Source organism: Macrotis lagotis, chromosome X (assembly GCF_037893015.1).
Source record: "Macrotis lagotis isolate mMagLag1 chromosome X, bilby.v1.9.chrom.fasta, whole genome shotgun sequence".
Classification (NCBI taxonomy): Eukaryota; Metazoa; Chordata; class Mammalia; order Peramelemorphia; family Peramelidae; genus Macrotis; species Macrotis lagotis.
The window spans coordinates 11,516,928-11,534,249 of record NC_133666.1 but is presented as its reverse complement, the minus strand read 5'-3'; the positions used below and the strand labels follow the sequence as shown (position 1 = coordinate 11,534,249).

The following is a 17,322-nucleotide window of genomic DNA, read 5'->3' as shown; positions in this document are numbered from 1 at the left end:
ATTTAGTTGGGTTTTTTTTTTTGGGGGGGGGGGTCATCTAACTTTTTGGATTAGTTTCTATTTCCTTTTTTAATTAAGCTGGTAGATTAGAGGAAAGTCATCTACATACAACACTCCGATTTCAGCAAGACATTTATAAAGTCTCTCATAACATCCTTGTGCACAAGATGGAAAGACATGGGTTAGATGGATGTGGAACTGCCTAACTGGACCTAGAGAATCAATGAAGTGATATTAGTCTTGATGCAGGGCTGTAATAGAACTGTCTTCCTGAAAATTTTTATCATTGTCTTAGACAAAAGTATTGATGGCATGCCCATCAAATTTGTGGATACATGAAGTTGGAAAGGACATCAGAATATTAGCAAGCTTAGAATATTAGCAAGCTTAGAACAGGCCAAACTGCATGAGATGAAACTTAAGATAAATAAAAATCCTAAAGATGCTTAACATGATAGTGTGTGTGTATGTGTACACACACACACACACACACACACATATATTATGGGGGAGGAAAAAGAGGGAGACAAAAATGTGGAACTCAAAATCTTACTATCTTTACATATAATTGAAAAAAAAACTTTAAAAATCAAATAAAATCTTGTATCAGTTAAAAAAAAACCAAAAAACCAAAACCAAACTCAACACCCCCCCCCTTCTCCCCCCCCCATGTTTGTTGTCCTGTCATGAATAGTTGGGATCTTAGCAGGGGGTGGGTGGGGGGTGTTTGTTCTGAATTTTTGTCCAATCATATCTGTGATTACATCGAACAAGGGAAACTTCTCATATGAGCTCATCCGATGCAGCGTGGCAACTTGCCAGTAACTAAATAGGGGAGATGAGGGTTCTACTGTCCCCAGTTCTAGGGAGTCTCACTTTTAAAAAACCCCAAATTGGAAGGTGTCCAGGTGTTTAAAACTATGCCATATAATGAATGGCTGAAGAAACCAAGACTATCTATCCTTAAAAAGAGAAGATTTATGAGGATAATAATAGCTGTCTTCAAAGATCTGGAAAGCTATCAAATAAAAGAGGAAAGAGAAAAATTCAATTTAATATAAGGAAAATCCTCTTACCAATTAAGCTGTCCAAAATGTAGAGTGACTTTCCTCTCAAAGACAGCTAGGTGGCTCAGTGGATGGAGGACTGAGTCTGGAGTTGGGAAGCCCTGAGTTCACATCTGACCTCTGACACCTGCTAGTTATGTGACCCTGGGCAAGCCACTTAGTTTTCTGTCTCACTTTCCTCCTTGGTAAAATGGAATTAATAATAGCACCTACCTCACAGGGTTGTAGGGAGGACCTTATGAGATGCTTGTAAAGTGCTTAACAGTGCCTGACACAAGGTAGACACTTAATAAGGGTTATTTTATTTGAGAAAAAGTTAAATGACATGCCCAGGGTCACACAGCTAGGATGTATCCTGAGGCTGGATTTGAATTCCTCAAATATGTTTATATTTAGAGTTGTCCATTTTTCAGTGCTAAATAACACAGTAGCACATGATCTTATTTCCTGAGCCCCCCAATATACTAAATGTTATTGAAAAGGAGAAATGGCCTCTGGATATCTGGTGCTCACTACCCCCATTTTCCATACCTCCAAGCTGTCACTGATTCTAGGACCTTCTGTCAGACTGCAGGTAAGTGAGCATGCAAACATTCCCAATCATCTACCTGAGAGTTTAGAGCCAAAAGACAAGGCAGGTGCCTGACTGAAGGTTGAGGCCAATGTTCCAGTGGATATGGCAGTAGACCCTGTAGAAGCCAATAATCCAAATCCTAAACCTGGGGAGAAATAAAGGAACAGATATAAAAGATTGATTAATGACAGCAGATAAATGCGTATTTGAAAGAAAAATGATCAACATCCTTAAACAGCACTTTAGGGTGGAGAATTACTTGGCAGCTGTGTCTTCCATCTGAGTATAACTTAGCTACCCCTAAACTGCAATTTTCTATACCAGGGATCAGTAAAAAGACCAGTGCACCCTCAGCTCTTCCTAAAGCAAACAGAGGTAATGGTGTTCAATATCGCATCTATTATGCTAATGGAAAGGTATATTTTTTTCAGTCCAACAAATACAGCCACATCCTAATGCCAAAGGTGGTTACATTTAACTGAAATAGTGTGTCTAACTTATTTTCTTAATTACTTGTCTTCAGAACTGGCATATATTTAGTTACTTAGACTATACACACAGTAGGCTGACTTTTAAATATATCACTTAAGGTCACTTACTTTTCACTGAAGGTAGCCTTATTCCTTCAGAGCCAAGGGTTTTTGGGATTAGTTTTGTTTTCCTAGAAACAGGACCTTTCCCTGGTGATTGAATCCAGTATGAAAAAAATCATCCTCAACCAACACTAAATAAATGATATTATAGTCAAGCAAAGCTGAATTAATAGTCTATCATTTTATTCCTTTAGTTTCTGGCAAGAATGAAGAAAAACAGGCCTCATTTCATTAGGCTTAAATCGATACTTTAGTAGTAACAAACACTTTGGCATCAATCTAAATCCCCCCCCCACTCCAATCTAAACATTATAATTGGTTCATTTTTACACTTCTTGTGATACCTTATTAGCTCTCATTTTTTCTTGACCATAAACCTCTGAAATATTGCTGAATCTAATTTATTAAAACCCATTACAAAATCAAGTCATTATATACATTCATTAAGAGGTTCCCCCAGCAGCTTTCCAATGCTCCATAACATCTATCCAAAATAAATTTGACTCAGTTGGGATCTTATCATTAGAATTCTTTATTTATCAACATTTCTATACATTTACAATGCAATTGTCTACTTTCCTAATGACAGACATTTCTAGGATCATACTACAAGCATCCTTCATTCACTCAAAATAACAAGAGAGAAAGATAACAGATTATGTTTGGTATGGTTTTAGTGCTTTATGTATCTATCTTATTATAATTATTTGAAAATTGGTTACCCAGGTATAGCATATACTAGCTACATACTATGTATGTAACTATTAAGGAGAATGTTTTACACAAAACATTCCATTCCCCAACCATGCCAGACACATCAAGAATTAGTATAACTACTTTTAATTTGTTGTAAAATTCTATAGTACTTACTACTGAAATATGGCATTTTTTTTTTTTGGTTTCTTTCCTTGAACCTTCATTTTCGAATTTATGTTTTAAAAAGTAGCAACAAACATACCATGGTGAATAGGAATATGTGATCCTTGAATTCTGTCTCACCAGTTTTATTAGTTTCAGAAATCTCCATGAATGAAAACCTCACCCAAATAAGCTAAGTCAATGTGAAAATCGATAAATCTAAAGCCTCTCCCAGGGAACTTTGGATATTCATGTTCTCCAGGAGAGAGTGAGCAGTTGAAAGCTTACCTGTAGGCTGTCCTCCAAGGCTGAAGGCAGTATGTGCTTGTGTGGAAGCTGCTGCAGTGGAAGCTGGAGTGGCAGCAGCAAAGGTTAACCCTGTAACTGCTGTTGGTTGACTTGTACTCCCCATTGAGCCGAGGTTAAAACCAGTGGTCCCCGTCTGGGAAGCATTTCCACTGGGGAAGGAGAATCCTATAGATGATGTAGGTTGGGTGGCGGTGGTAGTAGGAGGGCCAAAAATAAAGCCAGTAGGTGCTGATGTCTGGCTTGACACATTGCTTGCTATGGAATTAGTAAGTGTGCTGTTGCCAAGCCCAAAGCCCCCTGTGATACCTGAAGAGAGTGGGGTGCCACTGCTGCCCAAATTTAACTTTGGTGTACTTAACCTAAACGGAGAAAGGAAATGCGTCAGAACTATGACTAACAAATCAACACAGAAGTCCTGTCAGATACTAAAGGGAGATTCTAAGAACCCATACCAAATTAAGTTATAATTAGAAACAATTTGACTAGACTTTTCTCCTTCATAATACACAGAAACAGAGCCAGATCTTAGTATATTTTAAGACTGTAATGGGCTCACTGCTCATTCACAGGTATGTAAGATACTGGCCTGCTCTTCATAAAGGAGAAAGATCATTCTAAATTAGGAATGGGGGAAGGGAAGGGAGAAGTAAGTCCTAGGATTTTCTTTAGGGTGGGCAGAAATGCTAGTTCTTCTGACAGATTAATAAGATAAGTTGGTATTTTAGAGAGTGCATGGCAATGCCAAATGATAGGCATCCCACTAATTTTTCTTGGGTACAGGTCCAAAATGTTTTTTTAATGCATTTCATAAGTCTACATAATAAGTGTTCTGCTACTCAACTTGTCTTCCCAAAGAAGTGCTATCCCAACATTCTTTAACCACAAACTATTAGATAATTGAAATGAAGGGAAGGAAAAATTCAGAAAGGCAATCACTCAGTTACTTCACAGATGCCATTGAAAGGAAGCAAATGGTTCTCTCAGTCACTAAAGGGAGTGATTGGGTGAAACTAGATTGACAAAGAATGGCATTTAAAAAAAAGAATCCTTTGACTACTAAGATATAGGAAGGAAGAGTTGTTTTTGGTCATTACATTGATAAAGATAACTCTAGAGAGCCACAATAAAGACACATTCCAAACTCTCAGAGCACTCCTCCTATCCTTCAGTGGGTCACAAAGAATTCTGGCTGCAGATTAGCCTTCAATTTGCTTTGATCCAGAGAGAGGTTTAATTTAAGAGAGTACTTAGGGACTGAGTGGCACAATTCCAAATAGTAGTTTTATAAATGCCTTCCTATATAATTGATTTGACTCTTTATCTCTGTTCCAAACTAAAAGTTTGTCCTTGAGAAGCTGCTTAGCGAGCCAGAAACTGTATAGCTCTTACCCTAAGGAAAACCCCGGAGTGGCGGAACCTGGAGTTGGTGTGGCCTGTGATCCAAAGCTGAAGCCTGGAGTCTGTGTAGTTGAGGCAGGGGTGGTCAGGGAGAACAAACTAGTAGCAGGCGTGCTTGCAGTAGGCTGGGAGGGAGTCCCAAAATTAAACCCTCCTCCAGAGCCAGGTGTGGAGAAAGAAAAGCCTGGTCCTGGTGTGGTGGTAGTTGTCTTTGCAGGGCCAAAGGTGAAACCACCTCCGGTGGCAGGAGATCCTCCAAAATTAAAGTGACTCATCTTTTCAAACCCTGGTTTGGGGGGGGGAGGGGAAGGGGGGGAGGGGAAATCAGGTCATTTTAGAAATCTAAATGGGATGAAGGAAAAAAAAAACCTATCACACTATAGCAACTGGAACTCTCAGTATTAAAAAAAATAAACCTTTGGTCATAGAAAAACACATTCCCACCTAGTTCCTATATGCCTAACTTTCTAGAGAACAATTTGAAACATGTGATGTACTAAGAGGAAGATCCTTAAATAACTCACTTTAGAAATAATGGAAAGCCAGTGAGTCAGATAATATGTCAGTAGTAGTACATGCAAGTTTACAAGATGCTTCATTAAGGATACCGGAAAATAATGAAAATTTCACTGGGCACCGAAAGATGTTCAAGTGGTCCTCTAAGTGAAAACGTTAGAATGTGGTGCTAGTAACACTAGCTACATCTGTAACTGAACATATTTGTCAGTTTTTCACCCAGGCACCAAGATTTTAGTTTCGAACAATGCTGAAGCTTCTACCAACATCTCATGGTTGAGGGCAATATATCTAGGAGAAAGTACAATGACAGTTCTCTAACTCCATAGCCCAGGATTTTGAGTTCATAGAAATCTTAAAGTAGGAAGAGGTCTCAAAAGTGACTTAGTAAATTGGCCAAAAAGCATTTATGAAGCACCTATGTTGAAGCACTAGACAAAGACAAAAGACAGTTCCCAACCTCAAAGAGCTCACAGGCTAAGGAAGGAGACAACATGCAAAACAGTTATAAACAGGATAAATTGGAAATAATTGAAAGGAAGACAGCAACAGAATTAAGAGGGGTTGGGACAGGCCTCCTGTAGAAGACAGAATTTTAGTTAAGACCCAAAAGAACCCAGGAGGTAAAGATGAGGGAGAGCACTCCATGCAAAGGGAGTAGCCAGAGAAAAGGCCCAGAGTCAAAGAAGGGAGCGTCTTGTGCAGGGGACAGCATACCTGAGTAGGTAGGAAGAAAAAGGTAAGACGACTAAGAAAGGCTAGAGCAGAAGAGGTTATGAAGGACTTTAAATGACCAATGGAGGATTCTGTATTTGATGCCAATAGATTTTACTCAATGGCGAAAACCCTTTGGTGGATGAACAGAGGATGGGTTGAAATACTGGGTAAAGGGGAGAGATTTGAGGCTGACTGACCATCCAGCAGTCTTCTGCAATAATCCAGATAAAAGGTGATAAAGGTTTGCCCCAGGAAGGTAATATTATCAGAGAAGAGAATGGGATGTATTGGTGAAATGTTGCAGAGGCGAAATCTACCAATTGGAGATGGAGGAGTGAGAGATGGTCCAGTTGAGATTCTGTACCATAAATTTGTAGTTGGCCCAGTTAGAAAATGGTTGTGATTGTTCCCCACCTTCATTCAGCAATTTGTTTATAGGAACAAAGAAAGACAAAATGGTTGTAGTGATCCAAGGTTAAGGCTTGGCAGAGCACCAGAGAACAGTTTAGAGTTGAATTAGTGCACCAAGTGGTCAAGATGAGGAAGAGGAGAGAGCAGTTACTACAGAGGATATAACCTAGGAGAGAAGTGAGGGGTTAAAGGGTCACATTGTGGAAAAAATAGGGTTTGACATAAGCCTGTTGAGGGAGAGAAGGAAAGTCAATGGACTGTGATCAGACAAGGGAATTTCAGAGTTCACAAACATGCTAACATTTTGGGGGTGATGGCAAGATCAAAGGTATAATAATTTTTATGTGTGGCTAAGGTAGGATGGAGGAGTAGGTCATGGGAAGTGGGTAGGTTAAGGAACTGGGTGGTGTAGGTGTTTGAGGGAATGTCAATATGAATGCTGAAATCCCTTATTATGAGGAAGAGAGAAAGATTGTGAGTCAGGTACTGAATGTACTGAGGAAAGAAGGGTTTGATATGGAGGTCCTGGTGGAATATGTGGATTGTATGGAGTTCAAAGGAGGAAAGGTTACTGAATGACAGTGGCAGGAGAAAATCTGGAAGTGGCAATGGAAGACAAGGAGCATTCCCACTTAAGAACAAATATTGTACTTAAAACCAGGGTTTAGAATGCAAATACACTTTAATGGTGTGTTAACTAAAGAAATAAGATTGGGATTTCATTTAAGGATATGGTGTTTTGGGTTTTTTTGGTTTTACATCTAAACACCTTAGAACTTAGATGCCCAAATGAATATTTCCCTTTGAAGTAATGGCTCCTCTGATGAAGTCACTAGACTTCTCCAGGCCAGAAGCAGGGGAGAGGGCCAAACTTGAAATCAGCAAGTCCTGAGCTCCTTAGCTATTAAAAAAAGGAGATTACAGGAGCACCCGTAGCCCAGAGTTGTTCTAGAGATCAAATAAGATAATCTCTGTAAGTGAACAGCTTTGTAAACCTTAAGGTGCAACAAATAAATATTGGCTATTATTTCCTTATACAGTTGATCCCAAAAGTCTTAACCCTGGGATATATATGTGCTTGTGTGATTTAAGCTTTAGTAAAGCTGAAAACTAAAAATATTTGGAACAGCTTGCATTGCTGAGAAATATTTTAACTATTCCTGTAGTTATTTGAAAATGGAATTTCCAATGTAGCTTCCTCATTTGTTTCCTTCAGTTATGTGAATAATTGTCCTAAGTATAGTTTGAAAAGACTTTAACATAGGCAGTTTCTTACTTCAAAGATTTGGGGACACTAGCTAAATTCATCAGCACCACCAGACTAAAAACACCAAATGCACTAACCACTACTCTTCTATCTTTGGATGTCATTTGCTTGATCTTTTTATTTTTAGCCTCATTCCTATTGAGAAGTAGTGTATGCAGCCTGACACCAGCTGGTTTCTAGTGTGCCTCGGAGTCTATGGGACCAGCTATGGGACTTGGGGGTCAGTTACCAAAGGAAGACATTCCTAGGGGGAGTTTTCTCACAGGGGCTCCCTATGCCAGAAATGTCAAACTCTAGGATATTCCTAAGTGCCTAATCAAGATCTAATTGGGACACATCTGACAAAGTAAATATAAACACAACATTGATCATGTTAATTTGTGGATTTCTAAGTCAATAAACATTGGAAGAAAGAAATCAGTTTGTACTTGAGTTTGACATCACTTCCCTACATCAAATTAAATCTTGGGTCCAAAGCAGATCCAAACCAAATTTTAGCATAGTGTGGGAGAATAGTTTTTTTTTAAACCAAAATGAATGAAAACACAGTTATTACCCAAGTTATGACACACAACAGTAAACAAGACAATCAAATAAGCATTTATTAAGAACCGATTATGGGCAAAACACACAATGCTATATATACTTGGAGTCAGAAAAATAGAAAGGACACAACTGGTCTCTGCCCTAAAGGAGCTAAATACAAAATAAACACACAAGATCCATCACAAAGTCATATAAAAAAGTTCTAAGAAAAAGAGAGTACTGGAAAAGGGGGAGAAGGGACTCAGGTGATACTTCTGCTGGGCTTTGAAGGAAGCCAGGTGTTCTAAGAGATGGAGATGAGGAAGCAAGGCATTCCAGACTTTAGGGGTAGCTTGGACAAGAACAAAGAGATGAGAAATGGAATGAAGTATATTAGGAAAAGCCAAGAGGCCACTTTGGAGAATATGTGAAGGGAGATAATATGAAACAAAAATAGAAAGGTTGCTGGGAGCCCTTCTGTGAACTCTGAAAGCCAAGCTGAGGCTATTGTTTTTACCAATAGGCAGTCAAGGGATTTCCAAGTTAAGGATGTAGTTATGTCTGTAGCTCAGAAACATCAATTTGGCAGCACCTGGAAGGTGAACCGGAGAATAAAAGAATGGAGGCAGTAAGACCAGTTAGGGGATGATCAGAAAATATCTTTAAAAAGACAACAGTCTAAGCAAGAGAAAATAAGGCTTGAAGTGTGCAGGGTTGTGTAAGTGGAGACCAATGCTCTGGGGACAGAATTGGTTAAGACTTGACAACTAATATGGGGGAATAATGAATCAACAAGTCTTTTTTCTGGGGTTGAGCTATATGTTAGGTTGTAGGGCTACAAAGACTAAAGTGGAATCAACATTCTATTGGCACTTAAAACAAGACAAATGCTCCAAGGATAACTAAGGTGGGAGACCTGAATGATAAAAATACTGTGGTATTCTCATTAGAAATGGCTAAGCCTGGAGGAATGGTGAGGACTTTTGAACTAGTTTGGACGTTAAGTTTGAGATACATCCATGTGAAGATGCCAAATAGGATATTAGAACTACAGATTTTCAGGAGAAATCAGGATAGGAAATGTAGATAGGGGAGAGGGAGTCGTCCATATAGAGATGATGATTAAATCCAAGAAAGTTAAACTGAAATCTTCAAGGGACAGGATAAAGCAAGAGAAGGAGAGTGGAAGATGGAAGGTGAGTAGTCATACTTAGTAAATGAGAGAATCCTGACTGGGAAAAAAAAGCAAACAGGTGGTAGAAAGAGAACTAGGATACAGCTGAGCCGAAGAAGGAAATCCAGAGAGCAGGGGAAGGATCAGAAAGACAAAAGCTTCTATGAGGACAAAGAAAAAGAGATCTAAGATTCAGTTATATGCTTAGTCTGGAAACATGTTTCAGATGAGCAACGAGTTTAGTCTAGAACTCTGCAGCAAGAAGACATCACCTAGTGTTTTTAATGATCTTAATTTGGTCGTTGCTGTCAAAGTCCTACCATCACTCTTCTTAAACCGAAATTTTCTAGCTACACATCATGGAACAGAATGTTCTAAAACAAAATTATAATCAACTCAAAGTTGAGTAATGGAAAGAAATATGACAAGTACAAGTTTAGGTTGGTTACAACACATTACAGTGACTTCTGAGGGGGGGGGGAACAATGAGAGACCATTAACATCTGAGTGAGAGGCTGCACACCAGTACCCCTAAGATCTTAAAAGAATGAGAGGAAAGTCATCAGCTCATTAGCTCAAATATATTTGGTTCATTTTCTCCTTGTTTAATACCTCTACAACTAGCATCCTCTTAATAGAAAATAAGTATTCCAGCAAATGTGAGTGTAAAGCAACATACATGAGTAAAATCTTTCAAGAGATTTTCATTGGACAATAGGGGCAAATGAAAACAACTTGAAAGTATCGCCTCATACTCACCAAGTTGGCAAAGCTGATAAAAGATATTAATAGTGTTGGAGGATTATAGGAAGACAGGCACTGATACAATTGAGAATTACCTAAGAATTACATAACCTTTGTTTGCGTAATCTCATCACTGGGCATGTACTTCAGGATGGTGAAAAAGAGGTCTCTTTATAACAAAATATTAGTAGCAACACCACTTGTGGTAGGGGAAAAAACTGGATACTAAGTGGGTGCTGAGTGACTGGGAAATAGTCAAACCCATGATCTATCTTTGTAAAAGAATTAAGGAGGCAGGAAGAATTCAGAGAAAATGGGTAAAGATTTGCATCAACTGATGAATTTGAGATTACAGAAGCATCTATTTCTAGAGTGCTTTGTAGTCATATTCCTATATAACATGTGTAATGTGATAGCTCAACTGGAAACCATTTCTGTACTTGGGAGTTATTTTGAAGAAAATATCTCCTAGTAGACTCTCATTTTGTAGCCTCAGGGTCCCTCTGTTCTCTGAAAGATGACTGAGGAGTGTCCAAAGAGCTTTTGTTTATGTGGGTTGCAGCCATGGATATTTTACCATGTTAGAAATTAAAATGTCTTAGAATCACGAAAATAGTTTTGCTTCATGGACCCAAGGATTTGTGACACCCTGAGGCATCCAGCTTTAAGAGAGATGCTTCAATCAGCACTCTGATCCCATAAGTCTTTATCTGGAGGTGGAGAGCATTTCTCATAACAAATCCTTTGGAGTTGTGGTGAATCACTGTTGAGAAGTTTACTAGATCTTTGAGAGTTTCCAATCTTTATGATGCTGCTGTTACTGTGTTACATTTTTTTTTTCCTGGTTCTCACTTTACCGGGTATCAGTTCATCTTCCCAGATTTTTTTTGAAACCAGCCTTCTCATCATTTCTTGCAGCACAATTCATAATCCATAACTTGCTCCCCAAGTGAGGGGTATCCAATCACTTTCCAATTATTTACCACCACAAAAAGAGCTGATAGAAAAATTTTTGTACTTATGGGTCTTTTTCCTTTTTCTTTCATCTCTTTGATATGTAGATGTAGTATTGGTATTACTGTCAAAGTATGCACAATTTTATAGTTTTATGGGAACAGCTCCAAACTGCTTTTAAATATACTTGATTATTTCACAGTTCCACCAACAGTTCATTAGTATACCTATTTTCTCACATCCTCTCCAGCATTTATTTTCCTTTTCTGTCAGTTTAGCCATTCTGATGGGTGTGAAGTGGTACCTCAGAGTTCTTTTAATATGCATTTTTCTAATTATTAATGATTCAGAGCATTTTTTCATATGAATATTGGTAGCTTTAATTTCTTCTGAAAACTGCCTGTTCATATTTTTTATAAATTTGACTCAGTTCCTTACATATTTGAGAAATGAGCCCTCTATCAAAGAAATGTGAAGATCCTTTCCCTCCCACCCCCTCCCAGGTTTCTAGGTTTTCCTCTATTTTGGCTGTATTGATTCAGTTACTTTACTGAATCTGGGGTGGGGCAGGGTGTTTTTAAAGTACATCACCAGGTTATCTGCAAATGGGATAATTCGGTCTTCTTTCTACTGGTGCTTATACCTTTAATTCTGCTCTTGTCTTCTTCCTATAGCTAGAATTTCTAGAAGCATGTCAAAAAATTAGTGGGAAGACAAATCTTTTCATTCTGTAAAATACTTCCAGAGGACTAAATATTCCATGACATATCGATAACAATGAATTCAGCAAGCAAGTGACTATTGTGCCAAGCACTAAGGTTACATATACAAATGTGAGGCAAGTTCTGCCCTCAAGGAGCTTACATTTACTCAGGGTCAGGGGATGGGACAGGATAAGGGAATGATATGCTCATAAATAAGTAAAAGTAATGAATTAACAAAGTAAATTCAAAATCATTGGGAGGGGTTGCCTAACAACTGAGGGTGAGGGTGGGGCAGGGAGATGACAAGAAAGGCCTCTTTTAGAAGGTAGTACTTTTACTGAGCTTTGAAAGGAGCCAGAGGTTCCAAGAGACAGACTTAAGGACAGAAAGCATGACACATAGGAGGAGTCCCTGAGTAGAAACAGATAGGAAATGATGTCCTAGGCAAGGAATAGCAAGTAGGATTAGAATGCTAGAGAGTAATGTGCAATCAGCCTAGTGGAAAGAGAAACCTGGAGCTACATGGCAAATACATGAAATACCAAATAGAGGAAATTCTTCAAATTTGGTTGAAAATTCATACAGAGATAAAAGATGGTAGACTTCTGGGCATTATAAGAATGCTTTAAGATAATGGAGAAAGAAAAAAGCAAGAAGACTCCTAGAGCAGAAAAGCATCTTAGGAATCTCCTAGTCTAATTCCCTCGTGCACTGCAGAGCCAGAGAAAGGTTCTAAGAGAAGAGAAAGAAGCAAAAATAGACTTCTGTAACAACATGCCAGAATAGTTCAGGAACTGGACCTCAAATTGATTAATGTGTAATGGCTAGGCCCTTTAGGAATAACTACAGTTAAAAATCTCTTTCTCCAGAGTGGCCATGCCTAATAACCAACCTTTCACAAATGATCTCTCAGCTAATCTTGGGCTGGCTTTCTCTACAAATGAAAATCTACAATGGTCCTGACAAATGTTCACCCAACTGCTTGCTGGAAAGCTAAAGAGAAAAACTTAACTTCCTGCTTCCTGAATGACAGCCCACAGACCCCTTAGGTCAACATCAGCAAGTGTCTCTTTAGAGAAAGCCTAGATCATCCTTCCTTGCAACTTCCATCTAATCACTCACTAAGTTGTGTTGCTAAATGCAAGACCATTTTCATATGAAAGGAATTATATTCCTCAGCCCCCCCCCCCCAGTCTGCCCTTAGTTCTTCAAATCAATTCTTAAATAATAGCAGGTTCTCGAGTCATCTTACCATTCTGGTCATCCTCCTCTAGACAAACTCAGGCTTCCAATAACTCAAAAATTAGCATGTTAATAATACAAGTGATAACAACACTTACTCATTTGAGCCCCACAACAACCCTGAGAGGTAGATGCAGTTATTATCTCCATTTTTTCCAGAGGAGAAACCTGAGGCAAACAGTCATGTGACTTGCCTAGGGTTACCCAGCCTAATTGGAACCTAGGCCTTCCTGATTCCAGACCTGGCACTCTCTGCACCACACCATTCACTTGTTTCGAGGTGTAGTAATGACTAGAGGTAAAACAAGTCTGCATTTTATAAAGCCTAAAATATTCTAAGAGGGGAAAAGTACTGTTAATGGAGAGAGAACCAGATTTCAAACCAGGAGGACCTGGGTTCACTCCAGGTCTCTCACACATCCTGACTGGATGATCCTGGGCAAAGTCACTTAACTTCTCAGTGATCCAGGCAACTCTCGAAAATACAAGTTGCAGGAAAGGTTCTACCTGACACCACTAACAAGGCTTCCCACACCAATAAAGCACAAGTCCAAAGCCTAATCCTAAGATATAGCAATGAGAGGCAGTCAGAAAGGATAGGAGACCAAAGACCTAGCAGTAAGCCTTACCTCAGACATCCAAAATGTGCCCAACACATATAACTTTCCTTACTGGGCTCACAGATCCCAGAGAATTAATGAAGATCACATTATCTCTTGGTTTTCACAACATAAAGCTGTCACTGAGATGGAGGTCTTAAAGCTAAGACAATTCATTCACTTCTCAGGGTAAATTTTGCAAGGGTCACCTAATTTGAAACTCTTGAAGCTCTACAAAGTGAATAGAGAAGTTGCATTGCAGAGTGGGCAGAGACAGATGGGCTTAAAGACCTGGATTCAACTTCCCTATCCAACTTTTAATAGTTGTGTGAACTCTGGGAATACTCTTAACTTCTCTTCAATTCTAAGCAACTCCCTAGAACTAAGACACAGAAGGCTGCAATTTCTCTAGGACAAAATTTTTGTAACAAGAAGTTGGGTATTCAAAAAAAATAGTAGGCAGTCAAGTTTAGTGGGTTTTAAATACTTACATAAAATAAAATCCTGCATATTAATAGTAGCAATCAATTAACTTGCACCCACTCAGTTTCAACACTATGCCACAGGTGCTGGAGATAAAAATACCACATAAACACTCAAGTGTTGCTGATTTGCCTTCAAGGAGCTGATAGTCTACTGGCAGATGAAATTAACCTGAAATTCCTATCCAGAACTAATCATTTTTGCATTCTCCATTAAAGTCATTCTTTTTTTTTTAAGGTTTTTGCAAGGCAAATGGGGTTAAGTGGCTTGACCAAGGCCACACAGCTAGGTAATTATTAAGTGTCTGAGACCGGACTTGAACCCAGGTACTCCTGACTCCAGGGCTGGTGCTTTATCCACTTGTGCCACCTAGTCGCACCCATTAAAGTCATTCTTAACCAGCTTCTCAAATTTACAGAAGGCCTACCAAAAACTCACTTCCTACCGAACACTACCTAATTTCAGGAGAAGGGAAAACACATCCCTTCTGTCACAGACAGTTTCTTATTTCTCTTATTGCTTTAACCACCAAATCCTCTTTCCTACATTACCTAACCTACTCCACCTCCCAACAAGCCAAGCTGGTTTTGGGTTCACCAGAATGCAGTGAGATACAACAGAGGAGCAAAGTACTAAAAAGACTTGTCTTCAAAACACTGACAGAATTTTATTCATAAAGTGCTGAGGTTGAAGAACAGCAGACTACTTTTAAATGTGTGAAACTGGACTCTTCCTATGGGCATGCAATTTATATTACACTGGGAGATTCCAAGTTAAGCATTAGCTTGGAAGAAAACTCAGCATGCTACCAGGTTATCAAGTATATCAAGGCATGTACATTCGTAGTTTCTCCAGGCAACTGGCACCAATGTCAGGTCTCAGACACCACTGGAAAGCTGGTATATGTGAAATCAGAGACATTTTGCCTACTCACACCTGGTCTGCTAGTTGAGGCTAATGTCCAAGTCTAATGCAGCCACAGAGATGTTTCCTATAAGGTCTGTGTCATTCTTTAGCTTGATTTCAGCTGAGCACCTGTTTTCTCCTTTAAGCTTATCACCAGAGCAAAGTGGTCAAGTTGCAGCTAGGAAATGCAAATTATGACTTCTGATAAAATAATTGGCAATCATATAATCACATCAAGTATTCTGAATTCCCAAATATTGTAGAGGCAAGCCTAAGTGGAAAGAATGTTAAGATTGAGAGTCAAAAATACCTGTGTTCCAATACTTGGTTCTCACCCTTACTGGATGAATGAGCACAGACAAGTGTCTTAAAGTCTCAGAGTCTCAGCTTCGGCATCTGTAAAGTAGGGGTAGCTATAAACAACTTAGCCCGTAAGGGTAGTCAGGGCAAAGTTTTGAATGAAGGTATACAAAGTATGTGAGGTATCATCCTTCGAGGTGTTAAGACAAATGTTCTTAATACAAATTTGATGGCACTACACAGGATGCCTTCATTATCCCAAGCAGTATAATTTTTGGTCAGTCAGAAGAATAGAAGTGTTGCAGAGTGCTAATTAAGATCTGATTAATACATTATTCTCTGCAAATTTCATTAATCTACAGAAAGAAAAGAAGGGACAGCTAATTATTATGCAAAGTAATAGGGTGTGGCCAGTGTTTTCACTGAGGGGGGGGGAATTTAGGGAGGGTAAAATCTCTTCCCCCCGAGTGGGTGGGTACATTCTTTGCAATTTAAAGAGACCTAGAGAGGCTAGGGAAGATGCGTATCTCAAACTTTTTGGCCTCAAGAACATTTTACAGCTCCTAAGAATTATTCAAGACGACCCCAAAGAAGTTTTCTTTACGTGGGGCATAGCTATTAAGGTTGCCTGTATTAGAAATTGAGACCTTAGTATTGTTATAAAAACAGTTTTGAGCCCAGAAGTCCAGACTCTAAAGAAGCCACTTTGAGAATCGACTGCTTAGAGTACTGAAAGGTCTGGCTACAGGTCCCGCAGCCGTGAGGAGGAATTTGGCCCTGCGCAGCCAAGAAGCCAGTCTTCCATGGCTATGTGCAACTTACTTTCTAGCAGAGGTCCCAGAAGCAGTTTACAAATCTTTGCCACTTGTTTCCGAAAGCTCTCTCGTTGCACCCAACTGAATGAGTCCTGCAAGGTGCAGTTTCTAAAAGCTTACCAAGTCATGGCCTGACTTGCCCTTCCCCCGATAAGGGAAACACTCAGAGAGGACAGAATGGGCCAGCGGGCAGCGGGCACGCCGACTCCGCTGGTCTACCAACACCATCGCTCTCTGGGAGTCACCACAGACTCATCTGAGTCACTCCATCGGGCTCCCAGTGGCCATTTCGGCCAACGCTAACACGGGAGCGGATCCTCCTAAGTCACCCGCAAACACCAGCGACCAAAGCCCGCGGGCAGGGGAAAGAAAAGCCAACGTTCCTTCCCTGCGTGCTTCCCAGAAAAGAGTCCCCAAAGCAGAGCACAAGCAAAGGCGTTTCGGAGGCCAAAGGCCAGAGCTGCCATAGTGCAGTCTAAAAAGGCGGGAAAGTTGGAAGTGAGGCTCCTGCGACTTTACTTGGGTGCCAGCGCGCTGCGGTCTCCACCTTCTAGCTCCAAAGGCACAAAGAGAGGCTGGGGAGGGGCCCCTAAGCAGGGGCTCTAGCGAACTTGCCTCTGAGGAAGGGGGCTCAGACACGTGGAGAAACGGAAGCCGGGGGGGGGGGCAGAAAAGCAGCCCCCCCCCCCGGCTCCGCTCGGGTCCCTGTGCCCGACTTTTCCGCTCACGGCCGGAGCGCTTTGCGTGGAGTTCGTCCAGCGTTCGGCGTGGGCAGAAGCACCGAGCTACAGGGGGAGGGGGGTCTGCCAAGTGCCGCTGGAAAATAACAGAAAAGGTAAAAAGGCCCCCAAGCCGCTACGAACTCACCACAATGGCTGCCGCTGCTGCTCCCGGCCCGGAAGTGGAGTTGCCAGTCGGCCACGCGTGCGCACCAGCGAGCCAGCGTCCGGCCAGAGGGAGGCTGAGGCAGCTCAGGGCAGGGGGGGAGCGGGGAAGGCTTCTGATTGGCCCCGGCATCCTATTGGCTGCCTCTTGTGTCACTCTAGCAGATGCACCCCTTTGCAAATAGGTCCACAGACTCCCCCTATGTCTTTTCAATCTCTTGTCCCCCCCTCTCCCTTTTCCTAATCCAAGTTGTGCCCCCATCCTCCTGGTCCGACGCTTAG

At 40.5% G+C, this 17,322-nt stretch overlaps 1 protein-coding gene across 4 annotated transcripts in view; it reads right to left on the bottom strand.

Moving 5' to 3' along the window:
• NUP62 (nucleoporin 62) overlaps positions 1 to 17,116 on the bottom strand; it is a 77,640-nt gene extending 60,524 nt beyond the window's left edge. The window contains exons 1-5 of one of the 4 annotated variants that reach the window (XM_074207030.1): positions 17,024 to 17,048; positions 15,352 to 15,437; positions 4,791 to 5,085; positions 3,381 to 3,760; positions 1,676 to 1,786 (exon numbers count right to left, since the gene is read on the bottom strand). In XM_074207030.1, coding sequence (XP_074063131.1) covers positions 1,676 to 1,786; positions 3,381 to 3,760; positions 4,791 to 5,074 — 775 coding nt within the window. In that variant the 5' untranslated portion in view covers positions 5,075 to 5,085; positions 15,352 to 15,437; positions 17,024 to 17,048. Of the gene's footprint in view, positions 1 to 1,675; positions 1,787 to 3,380; positions 3,761 to 4,790; positions 5,086 to 15,351; positions 16,796 to 17,023 lie in introns of those variants that run through there. The other 3 variants (XR_012472498.1, XM_074207031.1, XM_074207029.1) reach the window with 3 other exon arrangements.
• Positions 17,117 to 17,322: the final 206 nt, after the last annotated feature.